Source organism: Salvelinus namaycush, chromosome 37 (assembly GCF_016432855.1).
Source record: "Salvelinus namaycush isolate Seneca chromosome 37, SaNama_1.0, whole genome shotgun sequence".
NCBI classification, from domain to species: Eukaryota; Metazoa; Chordata; class Actinopteri; order Salmoniformes; family Salmonidae; genus Salvelinus; species Salvelinus namaycush.
Genome location: NC_052343.1, coordinates 4,292,429 through 4,317,448, shown reverse-complemented (window position 1 = coordinate 4,317,448; position 25,020 = coordinate 4,292,429). Strand labels below are relative to the sequence as shown.

At 42.8% G+C, this 25,020-nt stretch overlaps 1 protein-coding gene across 1 annotated transcript in view; it reads left to right on the top strand.

Moving 5' to 3' along the window:
- The first annotated feature begins 1,716 nt into the window (after window positions 1-1,716).
- snap91a (synaptosome associated protein 91a) overlaps window positions 1,717-25,020 on the top strand; it is a 54,402-nt gene continuing 31,098 nt past the window's right edge. The window contains exon 1 of the mRNA XM_038977385.1: window positions 1,717-1,846. Within this exon, the coding sequence (XP_038833313.1) occupies window positions 1,717-1,846 (130 nt within the window). The remainder of the gene's footprint in view (window positions 1,847-25,020) is intronic.

The window sequence follows — 25,020 nt, the reverse complement described above, 5'->3', positions numbered from 1 at the left end:
TTCGCGCCCGTGTCGGGGCGAGGGGACGGTTTAAAGTTATACTGTTACATATGTAAACTTCTGACCCACTGGGAATGTGATGAAAGAAATAAAAGCTGAAATAAATCATTCTCTCTACTATTATTCTGACATTTCACATTCTAAGACAGGGATCTTTTACCAGGATGAAATGTCAGGAATTGTGAAAAACTGAGTTTAAATGTATTTGGCTAAGGTGTATGTAAACTTCCGACTTCAACTGTATATATAATGACGAGATCGTCTTGTCTCCACCCTAACAACGGTAGTCCTCCCAAAGGCCTGAAGGCAGTTGGTCTGCTTATTGTGGACAGATTTTCACTGGAGTAAACCCTCTCTCTTCGCCTCTTCATCTTTGGTCGAAACCAATGGAGGACAGCGCCATGATGCTGAAATGGTTCGAGACCCATAGACTGGGCAGGACATGTGGATAGCGCAATGGTGCTGAAATGGTTCTAATATAAATAATTGAAGGTTTCTCTATCATCACCAATAGTTGCGCAAACATATCATTGTGAACAAACAATTATTGTTAGGAAATCCAGAGGAAAAGGCAGACTTCCAACGGGGATTACATATGAAAGCATAATAAGCAGCGTAACATAATACAGTTGAGTCAGGGAGCTTTCCACATCCTTTTCCTGTACTGGCCAGATTAGCTTTTGGTTACTCGTGCGTATCTGCCGATCAGTTGCATCGTTGGCTTCTGTGGTCCCCTTTAATAACCCTTTAAGAACTAGACTCGCCATGGGGATGCTGCCCGCTGCTTATAGGGATGCTGCTTATAGGGATGCTGCTACTAGCCTACTGGGTTCTTAAATGACGTGTCATCTGAATCAGACGAGGGGGAGGAGTGAGATAATAAATAAAGAAACAAACAAGGCAAGTCCACCGAAACGCCACCATCCACCTCTGTTTCAAGCATCGTCGGCGGTGAACGGGGGGATCACTGGAGGGAAAGAACGCCACTGTTATTTAATGGCCCATAAATTGAGAGGCAAAAGAGTTGGCTGAAAAACAGGGGTCCTTGGCGAGGATTATAGTCCTTCGCAGGAAGAGAGAAGGACGCCTTGTCCGTTGAGCATCATCCACAGCGAGCCATCATTGTATAAGGAGGCAACCATCCATACCGTTACAGTAAGGACTTTAGAATAGAATAGCCTACAGGTAATTGAACGGATATTTCATTGTAAAACATTTATTACTAATGTAGAATTATACAAATCAAACATTGCAAAAAACAAATACCCGTTTATAGACAATTACAACGAGAAGGTATCATAGAAAATAAATCGACCTCATCTCTCCCTTTGCCTTGTTGTATTGCATATTCAGGATAAATTACACATCTGATAGCCTATAGACCAATCTTATTTATCAAATCGAGTTCATATAGCATGGGCTGGGCCTAAGTAAGGTATAGGCTATCGGTAAATTGGACTCGAGAGGAAAGCGCGACGCAACCGTATTTGCCATTATCCATGTCAAGCATCATTTTCAACTTGTCGTTTAATTTCCGATATCAGATAGGGGCCTAATATCCTACAGCATTTCCCCATATCTAGGCTGAGAGTATTTTTCCGATATCCACCTCCCCAGTGGATTTTTAGGGGCAGCCTGGAATACGACGACTGGTTGTGCTTTGGGGGGGACCATTTTTGACGTTTGATTCGTGAGGTTGGACGCCACGGAGAGAAGATGTCGGGGCAGACGCTGACGGACCGCATTGCCGCGGCGCAATACACCTTGACGGGATCGGAGGTTGCTCGAGCTGTCTGCAAAGCCACCACTCATGAGCAGACAGCACCCAAGAAAAAACACCTGGAATGTAAGCATGGCCTCCCCTCCCATCTCTAAACACACCTTACAAGTACTGGTTCCCTGCCTGTGTTTGTGTGTGTATGTGTGTGTGTGTGTGTGTGTGTGTGTGTGTGTGTGTGTGTGTGTGTGTGTGTGTGTGTGTGTGTGTTCCTGTGGAAGTTCCCATGGTATACCTATCCGTGGAGGCTACAAAGGGGAGGACAGCTCATAACAGAGCAAATGGAATGGCATCAAACTATGTGTTTCATGCATTTGATACTAGCCTACTCCTTTTGCTCCAGCCATTACCACAAGTCTGTCCTCCCCAATTAAGGTGCCACCAACCTCCTGTGATACCTATACCCATATTATAATATTACTAAATCAATAACAATGGTTCCCCATCTTTATTTTCTTGTGTGAAATACATTTTTTTCATTATGTGGACCTGAAACAAATCAAGTTTTGCTTTAGCCAGACAATCCAGGCCCCTTGCCAGGCATCACCGATCAATATTGATGCCTGCTGTGCAGTTAGACTAGAAGTAGTCAACTCCAAGCCAGGACATTGAACAGAACAGAGCCACCAGCCTCCTACCTCTGCATCCCTCTACATCCTTCCACCCTCACTTGAGAAATGTGATCTCATACGGTTGAGTTGGTGGAAGCCATGGGATAGAACCATTGCTTACACCTAGCAATTTTCGTTAGATCAGGGATTACCTCAAATGAGGAAGGAAGGAAGGAAAGAATGAAGGAAGGCTGTGTTTTTAAAGCATTGCATCATGGCCTCTACCTCAGTCTGAATAATGGATTCCTGTTCCAGTGCTGCTAAATGCATAATGTAAAAAATATCAAAGGTCCTGTTGTCACTACCACTAACACAGGCCTGTATCTGGGGACCAGGCCAGTTTGAGGAGGTACAGGAGGCGGAGTGGCACTGTCTGTCAGCCCTTAACCCTGATTTAGAAGCTGTGTCTAGTATCAAAGCCCCACTTTGTTTGATGGTGAGGAGAATAACATTTTTTTTGCTGGTTTTTCCTTACAATGACAGGAAACCTGATGTGCTGAATTTAGTTCTTAGTTTCAGAGTTGTATTTTACTAAATGTCTGAAATCCCCAATATACACTGAGTATACCAAACATTAGGAACACCTTGTTGCACCCCCAACCTTTTGCCCTCAGAACAGCTTAAATTTGTCATGCCGTCAACTCTACAAGGTGTTGAAAGCGTTCCACAGGGATGCTGGCCCATGTTGACTCCAATGCTGCCCACAGTTGTGTCAAGTTGGCTGGATGCCCTTTGGGTGGTGGACCATTCTTGATACACACAGGAAACAGTTGAGGGTGAAAAATCCAGCAGCGTTGCAGTTCTTGACACAAACCGGTGAGCCTGGCACTGGTGCGCCCTGTTCAAAGGCACTTAAATCTTTTGTCTTGCCCATTCATCCTCTCAATGGCACACATACACGACCCATGTCTCAATTGTCGCAAGGCTTCAAAATCATTCTATAACCGGTCTCCTCCCTGGATTAAACAAGTGACATCAATAAGGGATCATATAGCTTTCACCTGGATTCACCTGGTCAGTCTATGTCATGGAACGAGCAGGTGTTCTTAATGTTTTGTATACCAAATGTATGCCCCTGTATGTGATTATGTGTAAGCATTTAAAAGAGCATACACTCCTACTGTACCTGAGAGAATCTTTGTCAGGGGTTCCCAGACACCAGATCAATTTAATCCAAAGGCCTCTGATTTGCATCAGGCCTACATTATCACTGATGGCAGATGGCTTGTTTGCCTCGTTTTCTCCGTACAGAACCATTAGTGATCAGTCTGTAGCAATTAGGCCAAGAGAGTCCGCATGCCTGGATGATAGCCCAATACTGTGCCAGCTAGGTAACCTAAGGCTATAGTTTCTCATCAAAATGAAAACCAAGAGTGACCTGGGCAATACATAACTCAAAACCCCACTAGGAAAAATCTACACCCAATCCATCCTCCTTGAGTCTGGGAGTAAAGCATATTTATGTACTCCCCTTAATCATGGGATTGGGCGATTGGAAAGTCCACCCCCGGCCCCTGTGTCAGCAATCTTTTGACATCTCGGAAAGTGCCGACTCAGTGTCCTCTGCTCTTCATAGCCAGTCGCTCTCGTTTAATGCTTTGAGTGTATGTGATGTCGCCCACTGACTAGCTCTAAGGGACAATGTTCTCCACTGAATACACAACAGGTTCACACACATATATATGCATGCACACGCACGCATGCACCCCTACACACACACACACACACAAAATAGTACATATGGTAAATTGTCTCGTAATTAGATCAACCAATGCTGTAGATATTACGAGTCTAATACAAATGCAATATAATCACGTGTATTCACTTTTTGGTGGGAGGGTAGGGGAGGGAAAGGGGGAGGTTTATATGAGTTGCGATCTGGGAGGACTCTTGGGAAATTTAGTTTATTTTTTATTTTTACATACTGTATTCTATTCTGTATTCTATACTTTTTATTTACTTACAAATGGGATTGTACTCATTATTACATTTGCAACAAAGTATTTTCCAGATGTTTAATGGTTAAGCTAACTGTGCTTTCTTGGAATTTATAGGGCATGAGAAGAGAAAAAAAAGCGTACTATTTGTTTTGATATTATGAATAGGAAAGGAGTAGATATTGCCATGCTCCAGGACACTCATATAAGGAAGGATGATGTAAGCAAAATAGAAAACAACAACTTCAAGGTGGCTGCCTTTTCTTCTGTTAATAATAAAACGAAAGTGGTAATTGTTGTTTTTCGCCGTAATCTCAAGTTTCAATGGTCAAGAAGGGAGGATTGCCTATGTGAAAGAAATGTTTTCTGGAATGTACAGTACCAGTCAAAAGTTTGGACTCATTCAAGGGTTTTTCTAAATTTTTACTATTTTCTACATTGTAGAATAATAGTGAAGACATCAAAACTATGAAATAACACATATGGAATCATGTAGTAACCAAAAAAGTGTTAAACAAATCAAAATATATTTTACATTTGAGATTCTTCAAAGTAACCACGCATTGCCTTGATGACAGCTTTGCACACTCTTGGCATTCTCTCAACCAGCTTCATGAGGTAGTCACCTGGAATGTATTTTAATTAACAGGTGTGCCTTGTTAAAAGTTAATTTGTGGAATTTCTTTCCTTCTTAATGCGTTTGAGCCAATCAGTTGTGTTGTGACAAGGTACGGGGGTATACAGAAGATAGCACTATTTGGTTAAAGACCAAGTCCATATTATGGCAAGAACAGCTCAAATAAGCTAAGGGAAATTACAGTCCATCATTACTTTAAGACATGAAGGTCAGTCAATCCAGAAAATGTCAAGAACTTTTAATGTTTCTTCAAGTGCAGTTGCAAAAACCATCAAGCGGTATGATGAAACTGGCTCTCATGAGGACCGCCACAAGAAAAGGAAGACCCAGAGTTACCTCTGCTGCAGAGGGTAAGTTCATTAGAGTTAACTGCACCTCAGATTGCAGCCCAAATAAAAGCTTCACAGAGTTCAAGTAACAGACATAGGTCAACATCAACTGTTCTGAGGAGACTGTGTGAACCAGGCCTTCATGGTCGAATTGCTGCAAAGAAAGCACTACTAAAGGACACCAATAAGAAGAAGTGACTTGCTTGGGCCAAGAAACACGAGCAATTAACATTTGACAGGTGGAAATCTGTCCTTTGGTCTGATGAGTCCAAATTTGAGATTTATGGTTCCAACTGCCGTGTCTTTGTGAGACACAGAGTAGGTGAACGGATGATGTCCACATGTATGTTTCCCACCACGAAGCATGGGGGAGGAGGTGTGATGGTGTGGGGGTGCTTTTCTGGTGACACTGTCAGTGATTTATTTAGAATTCAAGGCACACTTCACCAGCATGGATACCACAGCATTATGCAGCGATACGCCATCCCATCTGGTTATCATTTGTTTTTCAATAGGACAATGACCCAACACACCTCCAGGCTGTGTATCGTCTATTTGACCAAGAAGGAGAGTGATGGAGTGCTGCATCAGATGACCTGGCCTCCACAATCACCCGACCTCAACCCAATTGAGACGGTTTGGGATGAGTTGGACCGCAGAGTGAAGGAAAATCAGCCAACAAGTGCTCAGCATACGTGGGAACTCCTTCAAGACTTTTGGAAAAGCATTCCTCATGAAGCTGGTTGAGAAAATGCCAAGAGTATGCAAAGCTGTCATCAAGGCAAAGGGTGGCTACTTTGAAGAATCTAAAATCTAAAATATATTTAGAATTGTTTAACACTTTTTTGGTTACTACATGATTCCATATGTGTTATTTCATAGTTTTGATGTCTTCACTATTATTCTTCAATGTAGAAAATAGTAAAAAATAAAGAAACCCCTTGAATGAGTAGGTGTGTCCAAACTTTTGACTGGTACTGTATATATTTTTGTTTCTGCATATGCCCCCAATACTTACGATTATTCGTTTTTTGTTTCTCTACGCATAATATTTGCTGGAATATCTGATTTCCATGTAGTCTTAGGTGGTGACATGAGTACAACCGTAAACCCGACAATGGATAAATCTAACAAATCGGGTACTGCACCACTAGCCACTATAGCGTAGCAAAATATGGTTTCTGATTTTTCACTAGTAGATATACAATATGGAGAGTGCATAATCCACAACTGAAAGAATATACTTTTTACTCAGCTAGGCACAGATCAGTTTCAAGGATAGATTGATTTCATACTACTTTCATCACAGTCATTGCATCTTGTACAAGAGGTGGAAATTGTGCATACTGTATGTCTATGTCTTATCATCACGCAAACTTATGCAAACTATAACCAATGCTCCAAATCATGCCACAAGTAATCTCACTCTCTTAAAAAAAATTGATTTCTGTAATCAATTCATGTCTGATTTACATGAATTTATCCTCATCAAAGAGTCTGTGAATGACAATGGAAGGGTTCATTAGAAACAATACAATAGCATTTGCTTCTGGTTTGAACAAGTCTCAACAGTCTCACTTTATCCATACTAACTCGTCAACCGCAGAACAGTTTTTCCGCCGTGAAGGAAAGATGATTATTAATAATCAAATCCGAGTTAAATTCCTTACCCAGATTAAGAGCAGAATTTCTAATTCACAGAGTCAGACAAACTGATTATGTGGACGGTAATAGACCTAGCTTCCTCTTAGCTAGTAAATTACGCAATAATGATAGACTTGCTGACATTGTTTCCATTCAGTCTGACGTGTGTTCTCTTGCATGATTCACCATCAATCAATTTACATTGGAAAAATGTATTTGAAAAAAATATACAGTTCTGAAGAGACCCTTTTTCGAGGGCTTGAATTTACCGCAACTCTCCTCCGATGATACACACTCTAAATGCACCTACAGTATAATGCTCAATGAACTGCACGATGCATTGAAAGACATGAACTCAGGCAAATCCCCAGGATGGGATGGTAATCCCACCGGAATTCAATTTAACCTTTTGGTCTGAACTTGGCTCGATATTATTAGAAATGGTACAAACATCTATTCAAATGGGATTTTCAATAGTGATGTTAATACTGCAATTATCTCTCTGTTACATAAAAAAGGTAAAGATGCAACTCTCTATCCAAGTCATAGGCCTCTCTCCCTTATTAACAGTGACATGAAAATGTACGCAAAGGTTCTAGCCAAACGTCTTGAAACCATTTACGCAACATAGTTAATCCTGATCAAACAGGTTTTGTCAAACATAGACTGGCGTCAGACAATCTGATACGTCTCCTATGTATAATGCACATTGCTCCTAATATACCATCCCCCTGTGCAGTCAAGCGAATTGATGCGGAGAAGGCATTTGACCGTCTCTGGTATTCTGTGAAAAGAATGGTATTTGGCTAAATATTTATGAATATGTATCGGAACCCCTTTGCGATATTCTTGATGGGCAATCAATGCTCCTCACAGTTCGCCATCAAATGGGAAACTCGTCAAGGCTGTCCAGCATCCAGTCTCCTATTTGCCCTATCACTGGAGCCTTTAGCTAAAAAAAAATGTCAATCCCAAGATATAGGGCAAATATCAGTTGAGGACACGGACCACCAAATTTCATTATATGCAGATGACATACATTAATTCGGAAAGTATTCAGAACCCTCGACTTTTTCGACATTTTGTTACATTACAGCCTTATTCTAAAATGGAATACATTAGATTTTTTCCTCATCAATCTACACACAATACCCCATAATGACAAAGCAAAAACAGGGTTTACATTTTTGGGGAGGGAAAAAATAAAAAAAATATCACATTTACATAAGTATTCAGACCCTTTACTCAGGACTTTGGTGGCAGCGATTACAGCCTTGAGTCTTCTTGGGTATGGCGCTACAAGCTTGGCACACCTGTATTTGGGGAGTTTCTCCAATTCTTCTCTGCAAATCCTCTCAAGCTCTGTCAGGTTGGATGGGGAGCATCACTGCACAGCTATTTTCAGGTCTCTCCAGAGATGTTAGATCGGGTTCAAGTCCGGGCTCTGGCTGGGCCACTCAAGGACATTCAGAGACTTGTCCCGAAGTCTTGGCTGTGTGGTTATGGTCATTGTCCTGTTGGAAGGTGAACCTTCGCCTGAGTCAGAAGTCCTGAGCCCTCTGGAGCAGGTGTTCATCAAGGATCTCTCTGTACTTTGCTCCGTTCATCTTTCCCTCAATCCTGACTAGTCTTCCAGTTCCTGCCGCTGAAAAACATCCTCACAGCATGATGCTGCCACCACCATACTTCACCGTAGGGACAGTGCCAGGTTTCCTCCAGACGTGACGCTTGGCATTCAGGCCAAAGAGTTCAATATTGGTGTCATCAGACCAGAGAATCTTGTTTCTCATGGTCTGAGAGTCCTTTAGGTGCCTTTTGGCAATCTCCAAGCGGGCTGTCATGTGCTTTTTACTGAGGAGTGGCTTCCGTTTGGCCACTACCATAAAGGCCTGATTGGTGTACTGCAGAGATGGTTGTTTTTCTGGAAGGTTCTCCCATCTCCACAGAGGAACTCTGGAGCTCTGACAGAGTGACCATCGGGTTCTTGGTCACCTACCTGACCCAGGCCCTTCTCCCCCGATATCTCAGTTTGGCCGGGCGGTCAGCTCTAGGAAGAGTCTTGGCGGTTCCAAACTTCTTCCATTTAAGAATGATGGATGCCACTGTGCTCTTGGGGACCTTCAATGCTGCTGACATTTCCACCCTTCCCCAGATCTGTGCCTCGACACAATCCTGTCTCGGAGCTCTATGGACAATTCCTTCGACCTCATGGCTTGGTTTTTGCTGTGACATGCACTGTCAACTGTGGGACCTTATATAGACAGGTGTGTGCCCTTCCAAATCATATCCAATCAATTGAATTTACCACAGGTGGACTCCAATCAAGTTGTAGAAACATCTCAAGGACGATCAATGGAAACAGGATGCACCTAAGCTCAGTTTTGAGTGTCATAGCAAAGGGTCTGAAGACTTATGTAAATAAGGTATTTCTGTTTTTATTTATAATACATTTGCAAAAGATTCTCACAACTTGTTTTCGCTTTGTCGTTAAGGGGTATTGTGTGTAGATTGATGAAGATTTTTATTTATTAAATCCATTTCAGAATAAGGCTGTAATGTAACAAAATGTGGAAAAAGGTCTGACAATGGTCTGAGTATTCCCGAATGCACTGTATTATTGTACCTTCACAATGTATCACAATCCCTCCCTAATGTATTAAGTATATTCAGACAATTCAGCAGTATATGAAGTTATAAGATTAACCTCACTAAATCATCTCTGCTTCCACTTAACAAAGCCATGTTCAACCTCAATATAGAATTGAAGATACCAATTGTCTCCCATTTTAAATACCTGGGGATTGACATTTTTCCTTCTCTATATAAAATAGTTTAGAAGAACTACAAACAAGTCCCAGCTGCAATTACAGAAGATATCATCAGATGGTTTAATCTAAGATGAACTTTATCAGGTTGAATTTCAAAAGTAAAAATTAATGTCTTGCCTAGACTCAATTTCTTTGTTGGCAATCTTCCTTTGCCCATGCCATTAGGGTATTGGGAAATTATTACAGTTTTTCCTCAATTGCTAAAACACAATTTCTGAAACCTTGCTCCATTTCCTGAAGACATTAAACACAATACCTCATCTTCAAGCACTATTTACATAACCTCTGACTCCTCTCGCAAAATGAAACATTCAAAATCAAACACTGCTCTCAAATCATAAACAAAGTGATCAAAATGATATACACTCTCAAGCAGTCAGTAAACACAATACACCGAAAAATAGAAAACACATTGTTCAAAACATACAATTCACAAGGAGAAGTACATTTTTAATCTAAAAAAATATTCATATTTTTCCGTTATTGTCTTTTGATGAACGAAAACATGTTCTATAATAGTAGCTTAAAATTGATCAGAAATTACTACTCTGCTTTGCTCTTTGCAATTTTGTTTTTTGTTCTTCCTCCTCCTTGTACCCCTATTTTTACAGTACTGTACCCTGCATCTCACAAACGTGTCCTTTGTCTCTGTGATACTGTAATTCTTGTTCTTTGTTGATATGAACCTGCAACCAGTCAAAATCTATTGAGCAGTCAGTACTGTTAATAAATGGAAAGCACAATGTTCAGGGCCATACAATTTGTCCATTGTACAGTATACAGCCTACAATGCACTGTACTACAGTATACAATACTAAAAGGGACACAAATCAAAGGAGTAAACATGTGATCAATGTGCTTCTTCTTATCTTTGGGCTGGGTCGGGCCAGAGCACTTCGTCGACATCACAAGCAATATTGTCCCTCCTGAGGCAACGGGGGAAGAAGCCTCTTGTGTGCCGTATCCAGCCCTGACACGATTCCTCACCTATATCACCACAGGCTAAATCCATGGCTTGCAGCAGATTTACTCTGGTGTAGGGTTGTCTATCATACACTTTCCATCTCCAAGAGGAGAAAAACTCCTCAATCGGATTCAGGAAAGGCGAGTATGGAGAGAGGTACAAGTTCATAAACTGCCCATTGATGTTAAACCATTCCCTTACCTGAGCAGCTCAGTGGAAACTGACATTGTCCCACACTATCACATAGGTGGGAATGGGATTCTCATTTAGCTCTTGACCCTGCTGCTCTTGAACCTGCTGCTCAAATAAAATATCTCTTAGATTGGCAATAAATCCTAGAAGGTGCTGGGTGTTATTTGGCCCGAGTGTAACATGGTGATGTAGAACACCATGGTTGCTGATAGCAGCACAGATTGTGACATTGCCACCTCGTTGACCAGGGACTTCAACAATGGCCCGCTGTCCAATCACGTTTCCGCTTCTCCTTCTCCTCTTTGTTAGATTGAAGCCTGCTTCATCGACAAAGATGAACTCATGTCCAAGGATTCCAAGTCAAATATTGTCTGTGTAGAAATACAATATACTGTATGTAAGATTTTGTAAGTCGTACAGAGACAGTGCTATACTGTAGAGTACAATTAGGCTTCTGATTCACATACATTGTATGTACTGAAGAGTAATGTCATTCACATAGTATGTGTTAGTACTGTAGACAATCTGGATTACAGTAAATGTTTCTGAATGTACACTTACTTGCACATACTGAGCTCGCAGTTCTTTCGCCCTTGGTGAGTTGCGCTCAAAAGGTACTCTGTATACTTGTTTCATTCGCATCCTGTTACGATGGAGGACACGGTCAATTGTGGAAATGCTCACACTGTCGATTCCCTGGAAGTGTGTGTTGTCTTGTATCACTCGTTCCTGGATTTCTCTGAGTCGTATTGCATTATCTTGAAGGACCATGCTAACTATAACGGCCTCTTGCTCCCGAGTGAATATAGCTGTCCTTCCACCTGCATGTGGCAGCCTTGCAATTTTATATGGAAAGGGAAATGTCCCAGAATTAAAATGACTACACTCCAGCAATTTAAAGGTTTTGGGGGTCTAGGATTATCCAACTTCAAGTGTCTCTAGTGCTCCGACCACTTAAGAAATGATTTGATCAAGATAAATGTCTTCCTTGGTTGGAAATTTAGGAAAATATAGTGTCACCGTTTACATTGAGAGATACACTATTCTCTTCCTTATCTCCTAAGTTTTGCTGTACTCAGTTAGAACCAATCATCTCCCACACAATACAGACCTGGCAACAAATCGAAAAACTGGGTAATTGGGAAGCGCAATGGCAAACCCAAACACCACTATTTATAAATAACTCCCTACCTTCGGGAGGGAAACCTATTCCTTTTTAAAACAATGGTCTGAACAAACAATTCATAGATTTTCAGACATAATGAATGATGAAGGTTTATTAACCTTTCATGACCTAAAAAAATATGTATAATTTGGTGTGTAATTTTTTCGACATTTGCGATTAAGAACCGCTATGCGCACTTATAAACACCATTCCATCCACTCACTGAGTTTTGGAACCTACATGATGTGGGAGTGCCACAGTGTAAGACATTATAGTCACAGGTTGCCAGGTCTGTGTCGAGCATAGGTGGTGCTGCCATTCCCCATCTCCCCAGTATTTTATTGTTGAACGATGACACTTCATTGACTTTCACAGTACCCCAGAAACGAGAATGGTTGTCTGGACTGATTGTGGCAAGAAGAATGTTAGTGACCAGATGCAAGCCTCCACATAACCTCAGCATAACGCAATGGCTACAAATCTTCCTTGACGTTCTTTCCCTAGAGCTCTCCGTAGCTCGTGTGAACAGTGCCAAGGAAACAACATTAGATACTTTCAATAGAGTAGTCGAAAATGTCGAATTGTTTGAATTGATCAATTGTCTTTTGAATGTCGGTATAGAATATCGATGGATGCAGGCTGATTCTATTCATGTGTGCCTTGGTCCCACAATTTTTTTTTCAAACATAAAATTAGTTACCCATTATGTTTTGTTTCATGCATAGATATGTCCCCAACATGAGCTCATGGGGGGAGAGAGGGAGGTGGGGAGGGGGAGTGAGGAGGGAGGGGGAAATGGGAATGGGTGGCACCTACTAAGACAGGGGAGGGGCAGGGGAGATGGGACAGACAAGACAAATAATATATATATATTTTTAATTGTTTTTCATTTTTTTTAAATATGTACTTTTTAAAATATTATTGCAGGTATGTGATCTGAACCTCCTCACAAGATCTAACAACATTATGAATTTAATAACATTCACATCGAGTGGATTTTCCACTTAGACTTCAATAATTGAGAGGGGGGAAAAGGAAGTAGACAAGAAGTAGTGATTTTTATAGAACAACATTAGTTCTTCTCAAATGAATGGTGAATGTTCTTTTAACTCTTTTATTTCAAGTCTGGAGCAAAATGGGAATCCTACTGTTTTATTGTTTATTTATAACTAGTTGCGATGACGCCCTTCCAAGTCTTGTTCGTCAAGGCTTCCCCATCGGCTAGAGGAGGACAGGAAATTGATATTCATTCAGAATATGTTCTTGCCTGATTGATGTACACCAAAGCACACTTAATGTTAAGGCCTTTCCCAATCCTATGTGTTATCTTGTGATGGACTAGTTTGTCTGGATGTAGAGTGGTGCCATCTGAAAAGCTGAAAGGTCTCTCAGGTCTTTTTCATTTCAAGACTCTGTGCCCCTGGTATGTTTCCATGGTGATTTCGTGAGTGTGATATCGTCAAGCACCGGGCCTGTGAGCTTTCCATGCTGACCCATAAGAGAGAGAGAGAGGGAGAGAGGCTCTCTCTACCCACCCTCCTTACCCCACCCCTATTCATTCTCTCCCAGTAGAGAGTGAAATTATGCAGTGCTAGTAGTGTGCTGCAGTGAGGAGAGAGCCTCCAACCTCTCTCAGGTGTCCAACCCTCACTGGACAAGGGCTTTCACTATACATAATACAGTTGTAGTGTAATACGACTCCAGTGTAGTAGCTGAACTCGGTCACCTGGGTCGTGTTCAGTCGGGTACTCCGTAGCAAAACATTTTCTAATGGAAAGCAACATTTTGCATTTAAAATCTCCCTATTTAAAAACGTTTTCTCTCTTGAGAACATGACTCTGAACAGAAATGGGTCTTCCTCCTGCCAGACAACACAGTAGACTGTAATGGTCCATCTGTCAGGATTCCTCAGAGCACACCTTCACACCTAGAAGATGGTGTAGACGTCCTTGTAACCAGCGTCACGCCACCGCTGACATTGAAAGCCTTGAAAAGAGTGAGATGTCAGGTTAGCTATCATCTTAGCAGGGGATTGGAGAAACACCTGTGTGAAAGATCCATGTGTTACTTATTTTAGAACTGTGATCATTACAGCTGAACAGCAAGGAGGTGCTTTAACATCTTTCAACACTCTTGATGGTGGCTCGACAGGGCCTGCTTGTGTCTTCAGTGCAGGCTTCAGCAATCTTAGAGCTGTTACACTGCTTGTGTGAATGCCAAGTACGTTCTCCTGCCAAGTTCTCATTGTGTGGAAGGAGATAGAGAACACAACTGTATGGGGACGCTATGGATTAAGAAGCCCAGCTGTGTGTGTCTATGCCACTCATGGCTGTAATGAACACTTTGGGAGACAGAGAGCTGGTTTCAAGCGCAGGGCGCAGCAGGTGTTTATTTGTAATGGACCACAGGAGGAGGCAGGTAGCTGGGTCCAGGAGCAGGCAGAAGGTCATACACAGGGGGTCCAAAAAGGCAACAGTACAGGCAAGGAAAAGGCTAGTAATGTTGTCTGGGAGATCAGGCAATGGGTTGATAACAGGAAATCCGATAGTCTAAAGTACAGGAAGGGAATAGGCAAAAGGCGTCGTTAGTGTGGCAGGCAAAAACTATCATACACGGGAGGATTAACGTACGGGAAAAACAGAGCTCCGGCTAGAAGTGTGTCACAAAACAAACAATACCTCACAATGATGGGGTGCAAAGAACTGAACTAAATAGTGTGTGATAATGTCATACAGGTGTGTGAACAGATTATCAGAATTCAGGTGATTGGGATTTGGAGAGTGAGCTGCGTTCAGGGGATCTACGTGTTTGATAGTAAGAGCTGGAAAGTGGGCTGGAAAGTGAGCTGCGTTCAGGGGATCTACGTGTTTGATAGTAAGAGCTGGAAAGTGGGCTGGAAAGTGAGCTGCGTTCAGGGGATCTACGTGTTTGATAGTAAGAGCTGGAAAGTGGGCTGGAAAGTGAGCTGCGTTCAGGGGATCTACGTGTTTGAGAGTGTGAGTTGGAAGCAGACGTTACAATGGCCCCCAGTTGCCTGGGCACAAGTCTTGGGCAACTTTTAACCTCTTCGTGACTCTCAGATCAACTTGGTTATTCGCGGCCATGTTGGAACTCTAGTTTCTACCGTGTTCTTTGGTCCCTATGGTCAGAAAAACAGATGGTTTTCATACTGACTTCAAAGGTTAAGGCCCTAGTAAGAGGATGAGAAGGACAGCCTTCGCCTGAACCCAGAGGGAGGTAGTGCACTGGCAGGATTTGGATTACTGCCAAATTAGATGGTTCAGAAGGAGGAGACCTCCCACCCTGCTGCTCAGAAGAACCACCATCTTTATCCAATGCGGTTTAAACAATATGGCTCCCATCCTCTTGCCCTGCTACAACAGCTGTGGACACGCACGCACGCACGTACACACACCAACATGCACAACAACACACACACGCAGTCAATATTCCTGATTATATCTTCTATCATGTCGGAACAGGCATTTGTAGCAGAACACCCATCTGTGTATTTGTGTGTGTGTGTGTGTGTATGTATGGTGTTAATCATCACCTGCACTGCCTAAATCTAAATCAACAGTCATTCCAATTAACAGGTTTTATGTAGTAGTAGGGGTTGGATGGTACAGGGGAGGAGGTGAGAGGTGGCAGTACATATGTAACCCACCACCTGGATTCAGTCCTATGTAGCAACATTTGAAATTGTGTTTTTTACATTGGATAAAATTAGAGAGTAAGAAATAGAAAATAGTATATCATACACTGCAGTTGAGGAACAATAGGAAAATTATTCTGCTTTGAAAGTTAATAAACTTGTAATGCCACTATTGAGAAAATGGACCTTGAATGTTTTGGTACACCTACTGGAGATCTCTTCTTTGTCTACACCCATTCAGCAATGTTCACATCATCTTAAACCTTAGCCCCACCCATCTCTTTAAGGATTCACATGTGAGGCCATGTGCTAAACAGAGTGAATAAGGTAGTGTAGTAAACAACCATGTATTTCAAGACTAAAAGTAGTAGCAAAAAGTAGTAGTACAAATGCACTTTACCTAGTCCTTGGCCAATATCCTAATCTAACTTTGGTGCAGGTCATGTTGTTCTTCACATTACCATCTCTGGTAAACATGTACTATATCGAATAAAATCTAAGTTCATTTGTCACATGCAGAGGATGCAAAAGATGTAAACGGTACAGTGAAATGGTTACTTGTATAGTGGAGTCTTTTGGTTAGGCTTGTAGCTAGCTAGCTAAACAATGAACCATAATCCCATGCACCATGCATGAATCTGCAGGTAGCTAAAGCTAACCAACTACCTAACCAATTAGGCCATAACTAGTAATGCAAATGGCTTTCTGAGATATGATTAATATTACTACACAGATCATACACGTAACGTTACGCTTTAACTTGCAATGAAAACGATAATATCTGAAAATGTAGCTAGACTCTTACCTGTATACATGGATGAGTGCCCCCCCCCCCCTCTGCCATGGTTGCCCTTAGTTTGAAGATGTTATCCAGAGACGTGTTTTATACAACAGCCTTCTGTGTTATCTGTTCGACTCCCTCTGCATTTGCAATCATCTCTCTGCTTCCACCGGGCATTCCACTGATTTCAAAACTCGGTCAACTTCTTCCGTGACAGCAACACCGTTGATCACCGTTTCTTCCCCATCACTGTCATCAGAAGACTACAATGTTTGGTTCAATTAAAATGTTTTTACCTAAATCAGGGATTTCCTCATTGTCTGATTCATTTTCAGAGTCAGAGTCAGCATGGCACGATCATCCTCCAAAAAGTAGTCCATTATAACCTTTTCCCACTGATCTTTGTCGATAGCGCCTGTTAAATTCAGGGCAGCTATGTTGAGAGCAGTAGCAACATTTTAGCAGTTCTTCATGATATCTTTCAAATAAAGGTGTGGTAGAAAGTGTTATCTACACATACTGAGCAGCTCATGTTATAGACAGAAGCACGCTACATGGCAGACCAATCCGAACTCATCTCTCGGCATTTCTAGCCCATCCATTATCTCAGCCAATAATGGCTAGCGTGAAGGTTCCTGTATTTTTCCATGTCTAAACCAACTAGGCTCGTTATTTAACAATTTTATTCATATTTACAGATGGCATACAAGTTTGGTATTAAGGCAAATGAAAGTTCACATGTTCCATATTGATATAATTTTTTTTCTCCAAGTATCTCTCCTGTGAAGTAGTGACATGCAAATGTTTTTATTTAACTAGGCAAGTCAGTCAAGAACAAATTCTTATTTATAGTGACGGCCTACCAGAGAACAGTGGGTTAACTGCCTTGTTCAGAACGACAGATTTTTACCTTGTCATCTCGGGATTCGATCCAGCAACCTTTCAGTTACTGACCCCATACTCTAACCACTAGGCTATCTGCCACCCCAGACATACACCTATCTTCTTGAAATGGGTCACATACTCTATGAACAGTGTGTTCAGGAGGGATCAGGTCCTCCCTGCCCCTTATTCAGTACAATCTAGGTCATGTGTAGGGCCCTGAGTTTTTCCTGACCATGTGATCCAACCAGGAAAAACTCCCCTGACTGTAGTTACAGTGGCAAGAAAAAAATATGTGAACCCTTTGGAATTACCTGGATTTCTGCATAAATTGGTCGTAACATTTGATCTGATCTCCATCTAAGTTCCAACAATAGACAAGCACAGTCTGCTTAAACTAATAACACACAAACAAATATACGTTTTCATGTCTTTATTGAACACACCGTTTAAACATTCACAGTGCAGGGTGGAAAAAGTATGCGAACCCTTCGATTTAGTAACTGGTTGACCCTCTTTTGGCAGCAATGTTTTCTGTAGTTGCGGATCAGACATGCACGGTCAAGATACATTTTGGACCATTCCTCTTTACAAAACGGTTTCAGTAACGGTTTCAGTTATTCTTCAATATTCTTGGGATGTCTGGTGTGAACCGCTCTCTTGAGGTCATGCCACAGCATCTAAATCGGGTTGAGGTCAGGACTCTGACTGGGCCACTCCAGAAAGTGTATTGTTGTTGATTTACTTCTGTGTTTTGGGTCGTTGTCCTGTTGCATCACCCAACTCCTGTTGTGCTTCAATTGGCGGACAGATAGCCTTACATTCTCCTGCAAAATGTCTTGATAAACTTGGGAATTAATTTTTACGTCGATGATGGCATGCAGCAAAGCAGGCCCAAACCACGATGCTCCCTCCACCATACTTTACAGTTGGGATGAGGTTTTGATGTTGGTGTGCTGTGCATTTTTTTCCCACACCTAGTGTTCTGTGTTCCTTCCAAACAACTAAACTTTAGTTTCATCTGTCTTCAGAATATTTTGCCAGTAGCGCTGTGAAACATCCAGGTGCTCTTTTGCGAACTTCAGACGTGCAGCAATGTTTTTTTTGGACAGCAGTGGCTTCTTCTGTGGTGTCCTCCCATGAACACCATTCTTGTTTAGTGCTTTACGTATCGTAGACTTGTCAACAGAGATGTTATTATGTTCCAGAGATTTATGTTAGTCTTTAGCTTACACTCTAGGATTCTTCTTAACCTCATTGGGCATTCTGCGCTGTGCTCTTGCAGTCATCTTTGCAGGACGGCCACTCCTAGGGAGAGTAGCAACAGTGCTGAACTTTCTCCATTTATAGACAATTTGTCTTACCGTGGACTGATGAACATCAAGGCTTTTAGAGATACTTTTGTAACCCTTTCCAGCTTTATGCAAGTTAACAATTCTTAATCTTAGGTCTTCTGAGATCTCTTTTGTTCGAGACATGGTTCACATCAGGCAATGCTTCTTGTGAATCGCAAACTCAAATTGTGTCTGTGTTTTTTATAGGGCAGGCCAGTTCTAACCAACATATCCAATCTCATCTCATTGATTGGACTCCAGGTTAGGTGACTCCTGACTCCAATTAGCTTTGGAGAAGTCTTTAGCCTCGGGGTTCACATTCTTTTCCCAACCTACACAAATGTTTAAATGATGTATTCCATATAGACAAGAAAAATACAATATTTTGTGTGTTATTAGTTTAAGCACACTGCGTTTGTCTGTTGTTGTGACTTAGATGAAGATCACATTTTAGGACCAATTTATGCAGAAATCCAGGTAATTCCAAAGGGTTCACATTATTTTTCTTGCCACTGTCTGTGTAAGGAGCTGTATTTATGTCCTACGTTGCTCCCACATTTCAAGTCCTATCGACTCGTTAATGGAGAGTGAAGATCTCCTTCAGAATAGAACGAGAGAAAACATTCACCTGTAGTGGCAGAGGGCGAGTCAAAGAGAGACAAGGTGGAGCAACGAGAGACTAGATTGAGCAAGCACACTTTGTGAGATGTATAGTGTTAGTACAGTGAGAATAAGTAAGAGGGAGAGTTAGTGCTAAGTGGTGCAGCTACGCCCCCCAACTTCCTTGTGCTCTTTCCATCTTTCTCCATCTTCTCCGTGCTGCTTGTTAGGCTCTCTCTCCCCCCATCCTTACCCCACCCCTATTCATTTTCTCCCAGTAGAGAACAGTGAGATTATGCAGTGCTAGTAGTGTGCTGCGGTGAGAAGAGGGATAGAAGAGGGATAGAGAGAGAAAGAGGAATATACAATTAATTGAGATCTTCCGTTAATACTGGGATAAAATGACATGCTCCCTCTATTCAAACTATTGTGCTGTATCTACAGCTGCGCCACGGATGGCGCAACAGTCTAAGGCACTGTATCTCAGTGCTGGAGGTGTCACTACAGACCCTGGTTCAATTCCAGGCTGTATTCCAACCGGCTGTGATTTGGAGTCCCATTGGGCGGCGCACAATTGGCCCAGCGTTGTCCGGGTTAGGGTTTGTCCGGGGTAGGCCATCATTGTAAATAAGAATTTGTTCTTAACTGACTTGCCTAGTTAAAATAAAAAATACTAACACCGGTAACGCTATTGACCTGGTTTAACGGATATTAAGTCCTGTTAGGTAAGGGAAAGGGGGCTACCTAGTCAGTTGTACAACTGAATACATTCAGCTGAATACATTCAACTGAAATATGTCTGCTGCATTTAACCCAACCCCTCTGAATCAGAGGTGGGGGTGGCTGCCTTAATTGACATCCACGTCATCGGCGCCCGGGGAACAGTGGGTTAACTGCCTTGCTCAGGGGCAGAAGGACAGATTTTGACCTTGTCAGCTCGGGGATTGGATCCAGCAAACTTCTGGTTATGTCTGGGGTGTAGCTCATAGCAATGTTCCAGGAGCTCTGTGGTTAGTTTAGGCTCAGACTAGTCACATATACCTATTCCCAGACATTCTGAAATCCCATTGAAACATGACCTACTGCTCTAGCACAGATATAGACCAGCAGGCCTATGACGAATAGTTGTTTTGCTGCTTCTGTGACTGACCAGCGCTCAAACCCAGGTCGTCTACATGCCACAAGACTTTTAGCCTGCTGAGCTCAAAACTGTGCTAGCCCGCTGAGCGTCAATAATTTAGGGACGCTTGTGTTTCCTGTTTATTCACCCTGGAGCCTCACCGCTTTGCTCCCAGGGGCACTGCTACAAGCACCCAGGAGGGAACCCGGGGCAGGGCAGCCCCATGGGGATGGAGGAGGTGGAGGGGGCAGAAATTGACAGGACTGATTTAGACCCATCGGGAGTGAAGGGATAGTAGGGCATGTAGGAAGTGGGAGTAGGCAGGGTGTCGGATGCTTAGGGAGAGAGAGTAGGCTGAGTTTAGGGTGCTTAGCAGTAAGGGGTCGGCTGACTGTAGGGTGCTTAGGAAGAGGGTGGTTGAGTGTAGAATGCTAAAGGGGTGGGCGTAGGATGAATGTAGGGTGCTTAGGGAGAGGTGGTAGGCTGAATGTATGGTCACTATGGTGCTGAGGGAGTGAGGGTAGTAGGGTAAGTGTCGGATAGTAGGATGTACAGAATGAGAGAATGTACGTGATTCACAGTGGTGCACATAAGGGATTCAAATCAGAGTGCTCTGGAAGTGACAGTGACACATTTATTCCTCAAATGTGTGTCTCTCTTTCCCCAATGTCCCTCTCCTCTCGTTGTCTGCTCTGGATTTTGCTGGTTCTCTCTTGGCTGGTATGCTTGCAATCGGCTGGCCAGCGGGGGTTTCTGGGCAATTTGACCTGTTCTGCTCAGGGAAGAGGTCTATAAATAACATGGGCCTTTCATGGTCCATTCATGTGCAGTGGAACATGATCTTACTGTGCATGCCTCCAACAGATACTAGACCACTCCCAGAAACAGGACCTTTGACATGCTTTGGTTTAATGGTTTGATTTTCTGGTGCATCTGACACCAATCAATATGGACATACTGAAGAGAGGGCATGGCATATATTGAAATCAATATTTTTCGAATCCGTTTGTACTGTCTATTTGATTGCATTTTATACATTTGGTAATACACTTTGTCATGCACTGTATGTGAAATGGGGTAAATTGGGACATGAAAAATTAGGTAAACTTGTGTTTCTGTCTAGTCTGGCACTACTATGTTATGTCTATAACTGTTGCAGTGAAAATATACCTGTAACACGTTCTGCAAAGGTATTTTACTGCAACCTTGATGCCAGGCAAAAAATATGAGAGATTTCTAGTTGCCAAGGAAACAGTCTTGGCTCATCCCCATTTGTACTCTAAACCCGTTTATAAAAAAATACTCAATAAATTTCCTGTGTGAGTGTGCACATGTATGTGTGTGTGTGTGTGTGTGTGTGTGTGTGTGTGTGTGTGTGTGTGTGTGTGTGTGTGTGTGTGTGTGTGTGTGTGTGTGTGTGTGTGTGTGTGTGTGTGCGTGCTTGCGTGCGTCCATGTGCTTATGTGTGTGACTTTGTGTGTCCTGTGGCACCAGTATCACTTTCAGCTATTGATGAATGAAATGGGCCTGTTCGATTCAGTTTGGACGCAGTGTGTTGTGGTGTGGTTTTCATTGGCATGATATCAACGACATGATATCGGTCAGTAGATCACACACACACACACATGCAGGCGCGCACACGCACACGCACACACACACACACACACATGCAGGAGCGCACACGCACACACACACACACACACACACACACACACACACACACACACACACACACACACACACACACACACACACACACACACACACACACACACACACACACACACACACACATGGCTCTACAGTAAAAGCTGTGTCAATGAGAGCTCATTGGATCAGTGGCAGGCGCCATGTCTGTGTTTAGCCTTCGTCTGAACCCACGCTTAGAGTAAGCAACCTCAACGTAAGTTCCAGTCACCTTGTATCCCCAACACCTGCTTCAAAGTTGAAGAAGTGATGAAAGCACAACGTGAGCAGCAGTATGGCAGTGTGACGATGATACAGTCACAGTGTGGGGCTGGATGTTCTCTGTCTTGTCATGCATGATAACAGCAGAGTGTGTGTGATTGCAATTTCCCCAGTCAACGTTGTGGCTAATTGACTGACGTACTGAGCCCCTGTGTAAGCGATGGATGCATTTGAGGTAGAGGAGTAGTATCTTCGAGGCTGTCAGGTTTCTCTGCCTACTAATCCCCTTCCTGCCTTTGTTTCCAGTACATCAAGAGGATGAGATTATGTCAGACCCGTGATGTTCCTCTTCTGCTCGCTCTGCTGCACGATGACGCCTCCGGTGGTGGGGCTTTATAAATAGAGCAGAAGGGCTATGTGTCGTATGCGTGTACTCTGTTTGTGTATGTTTAGTAGTTGAGATGCATTTCCCTATGCTTGTGCGATGAATAACCTTGCCTAAATCAATCCTGAAAACGCATACGTTTTAGCTCAGTGGGCTAACACTGTCTTTCTGTGCAGACACCCTGTCTGCGCTAGTCAGTTCGTTACACATGTCTGTGTGTTTGATCATATGTGTGTATATGTCTGTGTGTGTGTGAGGTACATACTAACTGAACTATATGCGTGTATCTGAGTATGTGTTGTCTCTCTGCTGCATCGTGATGGTGCCATTGTGTAGTGTCTGGTGCAGTGGGGAGATGGGGATGTGACTGTTACAGTCACTGCCAAGGCTGCTCCTATTACTGCCTTCCTAACTGGCACTGCAATTACTGCAGCCACTGCTCTTTCTCTATGGCTCCCTACTGATAACATACTGCTCTGGTTGCTTCTTCCAAGGCTAATAATCCCATTTATGGCTTTTTATGATATCTCAAGAGCTCAGTGCCCACCCAGTGAATACATTATGTTTTAAATGTTAGGCAATGAAATGATTTCAAGAAAACACTGTCACACGATACAAGTTTTCACTAACACCCTTGTCACATTGACTGTTCCTCCTTATTTCAATATGACTAGGCTATTTCAACGAGGCAATTATACTTGATCCATGATAGGAGTCTTTAGAATCCCTCCTCCTTCATGTGTTGGCTCCAGTCGTGTCACAGGGTGGTGATTCACCCTTGTCTGTCTCATGCAAGTACACTACATGCAAGTAGTCCTTATTAACTAGGGAAGTGTTACTGCCGTTACCAACGGTGCTGCTGCTATGACAACATTGTCTACGTGCATGCATGACTGTGTGTGCATACTCATGTGTTTGTATTTGTATAGCGTGAGTAGCTACTGTTCATCCCTTGTGGGTCGAAGCTACGTGTATGGGACTTTGTGAATAGGGGATGTTCGTGAAACACACACACACACTCTATATCTCTCTCTTTCTATCGCATCTCTCTCAGTATGAATAATGGAGAGAGGGGGACAGTGAGTCAGGGCTGCTGTGTGCTGGGGTTCCCGCTGCTCAGCATCCCAATCCGAATAGCTCAGCCCTGAGTCACGTTTCTCCTCATCTCTAATCCATCCTTTCTCTCTCTCTACGCTCTCTTCCTCCTCCTTCTCTCTCTCTCCATCTGCTCTCTCCATTCACTCTCTATCTCTCTGCTCTTTCTCTTTTCCTCCTCTCTCTACATTCTCTCTCTCTCTAAATGTTATTTAAATGATCTCTTTCTACCTTCCTCTCTCTCCCTCTCTATTTCCCTCACTCCCTCTCCTATGTCGATGCATCTCTGGGAAAGTATTATTGTGACCACTCTGGCTGTTATGTGGATCCTGCTGACCATAGTGGATGTCTATGTGAGAAAAAAAACAGCCTTCAACATAGTCTATCTCTGGACTTGTTGCGCTCTGATATGTCGCTCTGGGAACGGCACGTGTTACTTCCTGTGCCCAGATCATCCATAGGAAGCAGCAGGATTGGTCTAACAAGGCAACGAGATTAGCTACAATGATTAGAACAAAGGTCAGGTAATTAACAGGGCTGGATTTATTATCCGTGTAATGATGCCTGGGGGACCCTGTCTGTTTGTCATTCAACTTTATCCTATCCAACCTGCACGCTGTGGGTCTTCATTTATGGTGGTTTGGTGAATGCCTAGGCTCAGCAGGGTAACACAGATTTGAGGCACCCGGGAGACTCAGCTTTGAACCACAATCGGCCACACTGGCTTGGTTTGGGTCTCTGTGAGGAGTCGAGTTGAAGTCACCATTGGTCCCCAGAATTGCCCCACACATTATGCGTAGCCTTTGGCCCAGAGGTTTCTGTTTGTTGGTGTATAAATCATCTGAATCTGTGTTTTAACTTGGCCATTGTGTGTTTGTCCGTGTGTTTTCTACGTCTGTTTGTGTACGACTCAGTGTGTGTGTTTTGAGAGAGAAGGAAAAGAGTAAGGGAGAGAGAAACAGAGGAGGTGGAATACAGGCTGCTGGCTCATCAATACACACACAAGAGGCACCCTACCTCACCGGAGGGGACATCCACACCAGTCAGCCCTTGTGTAACCTTTATTTAACTAGGCAAGTCAGTTAAGAACAAATTCTTATTTACAATGACGGCCTACCAGGGAACAGTGGGTTAACTGCCCTGTTCAGGGGCAGAACGACAGATTTTTACCTTGTC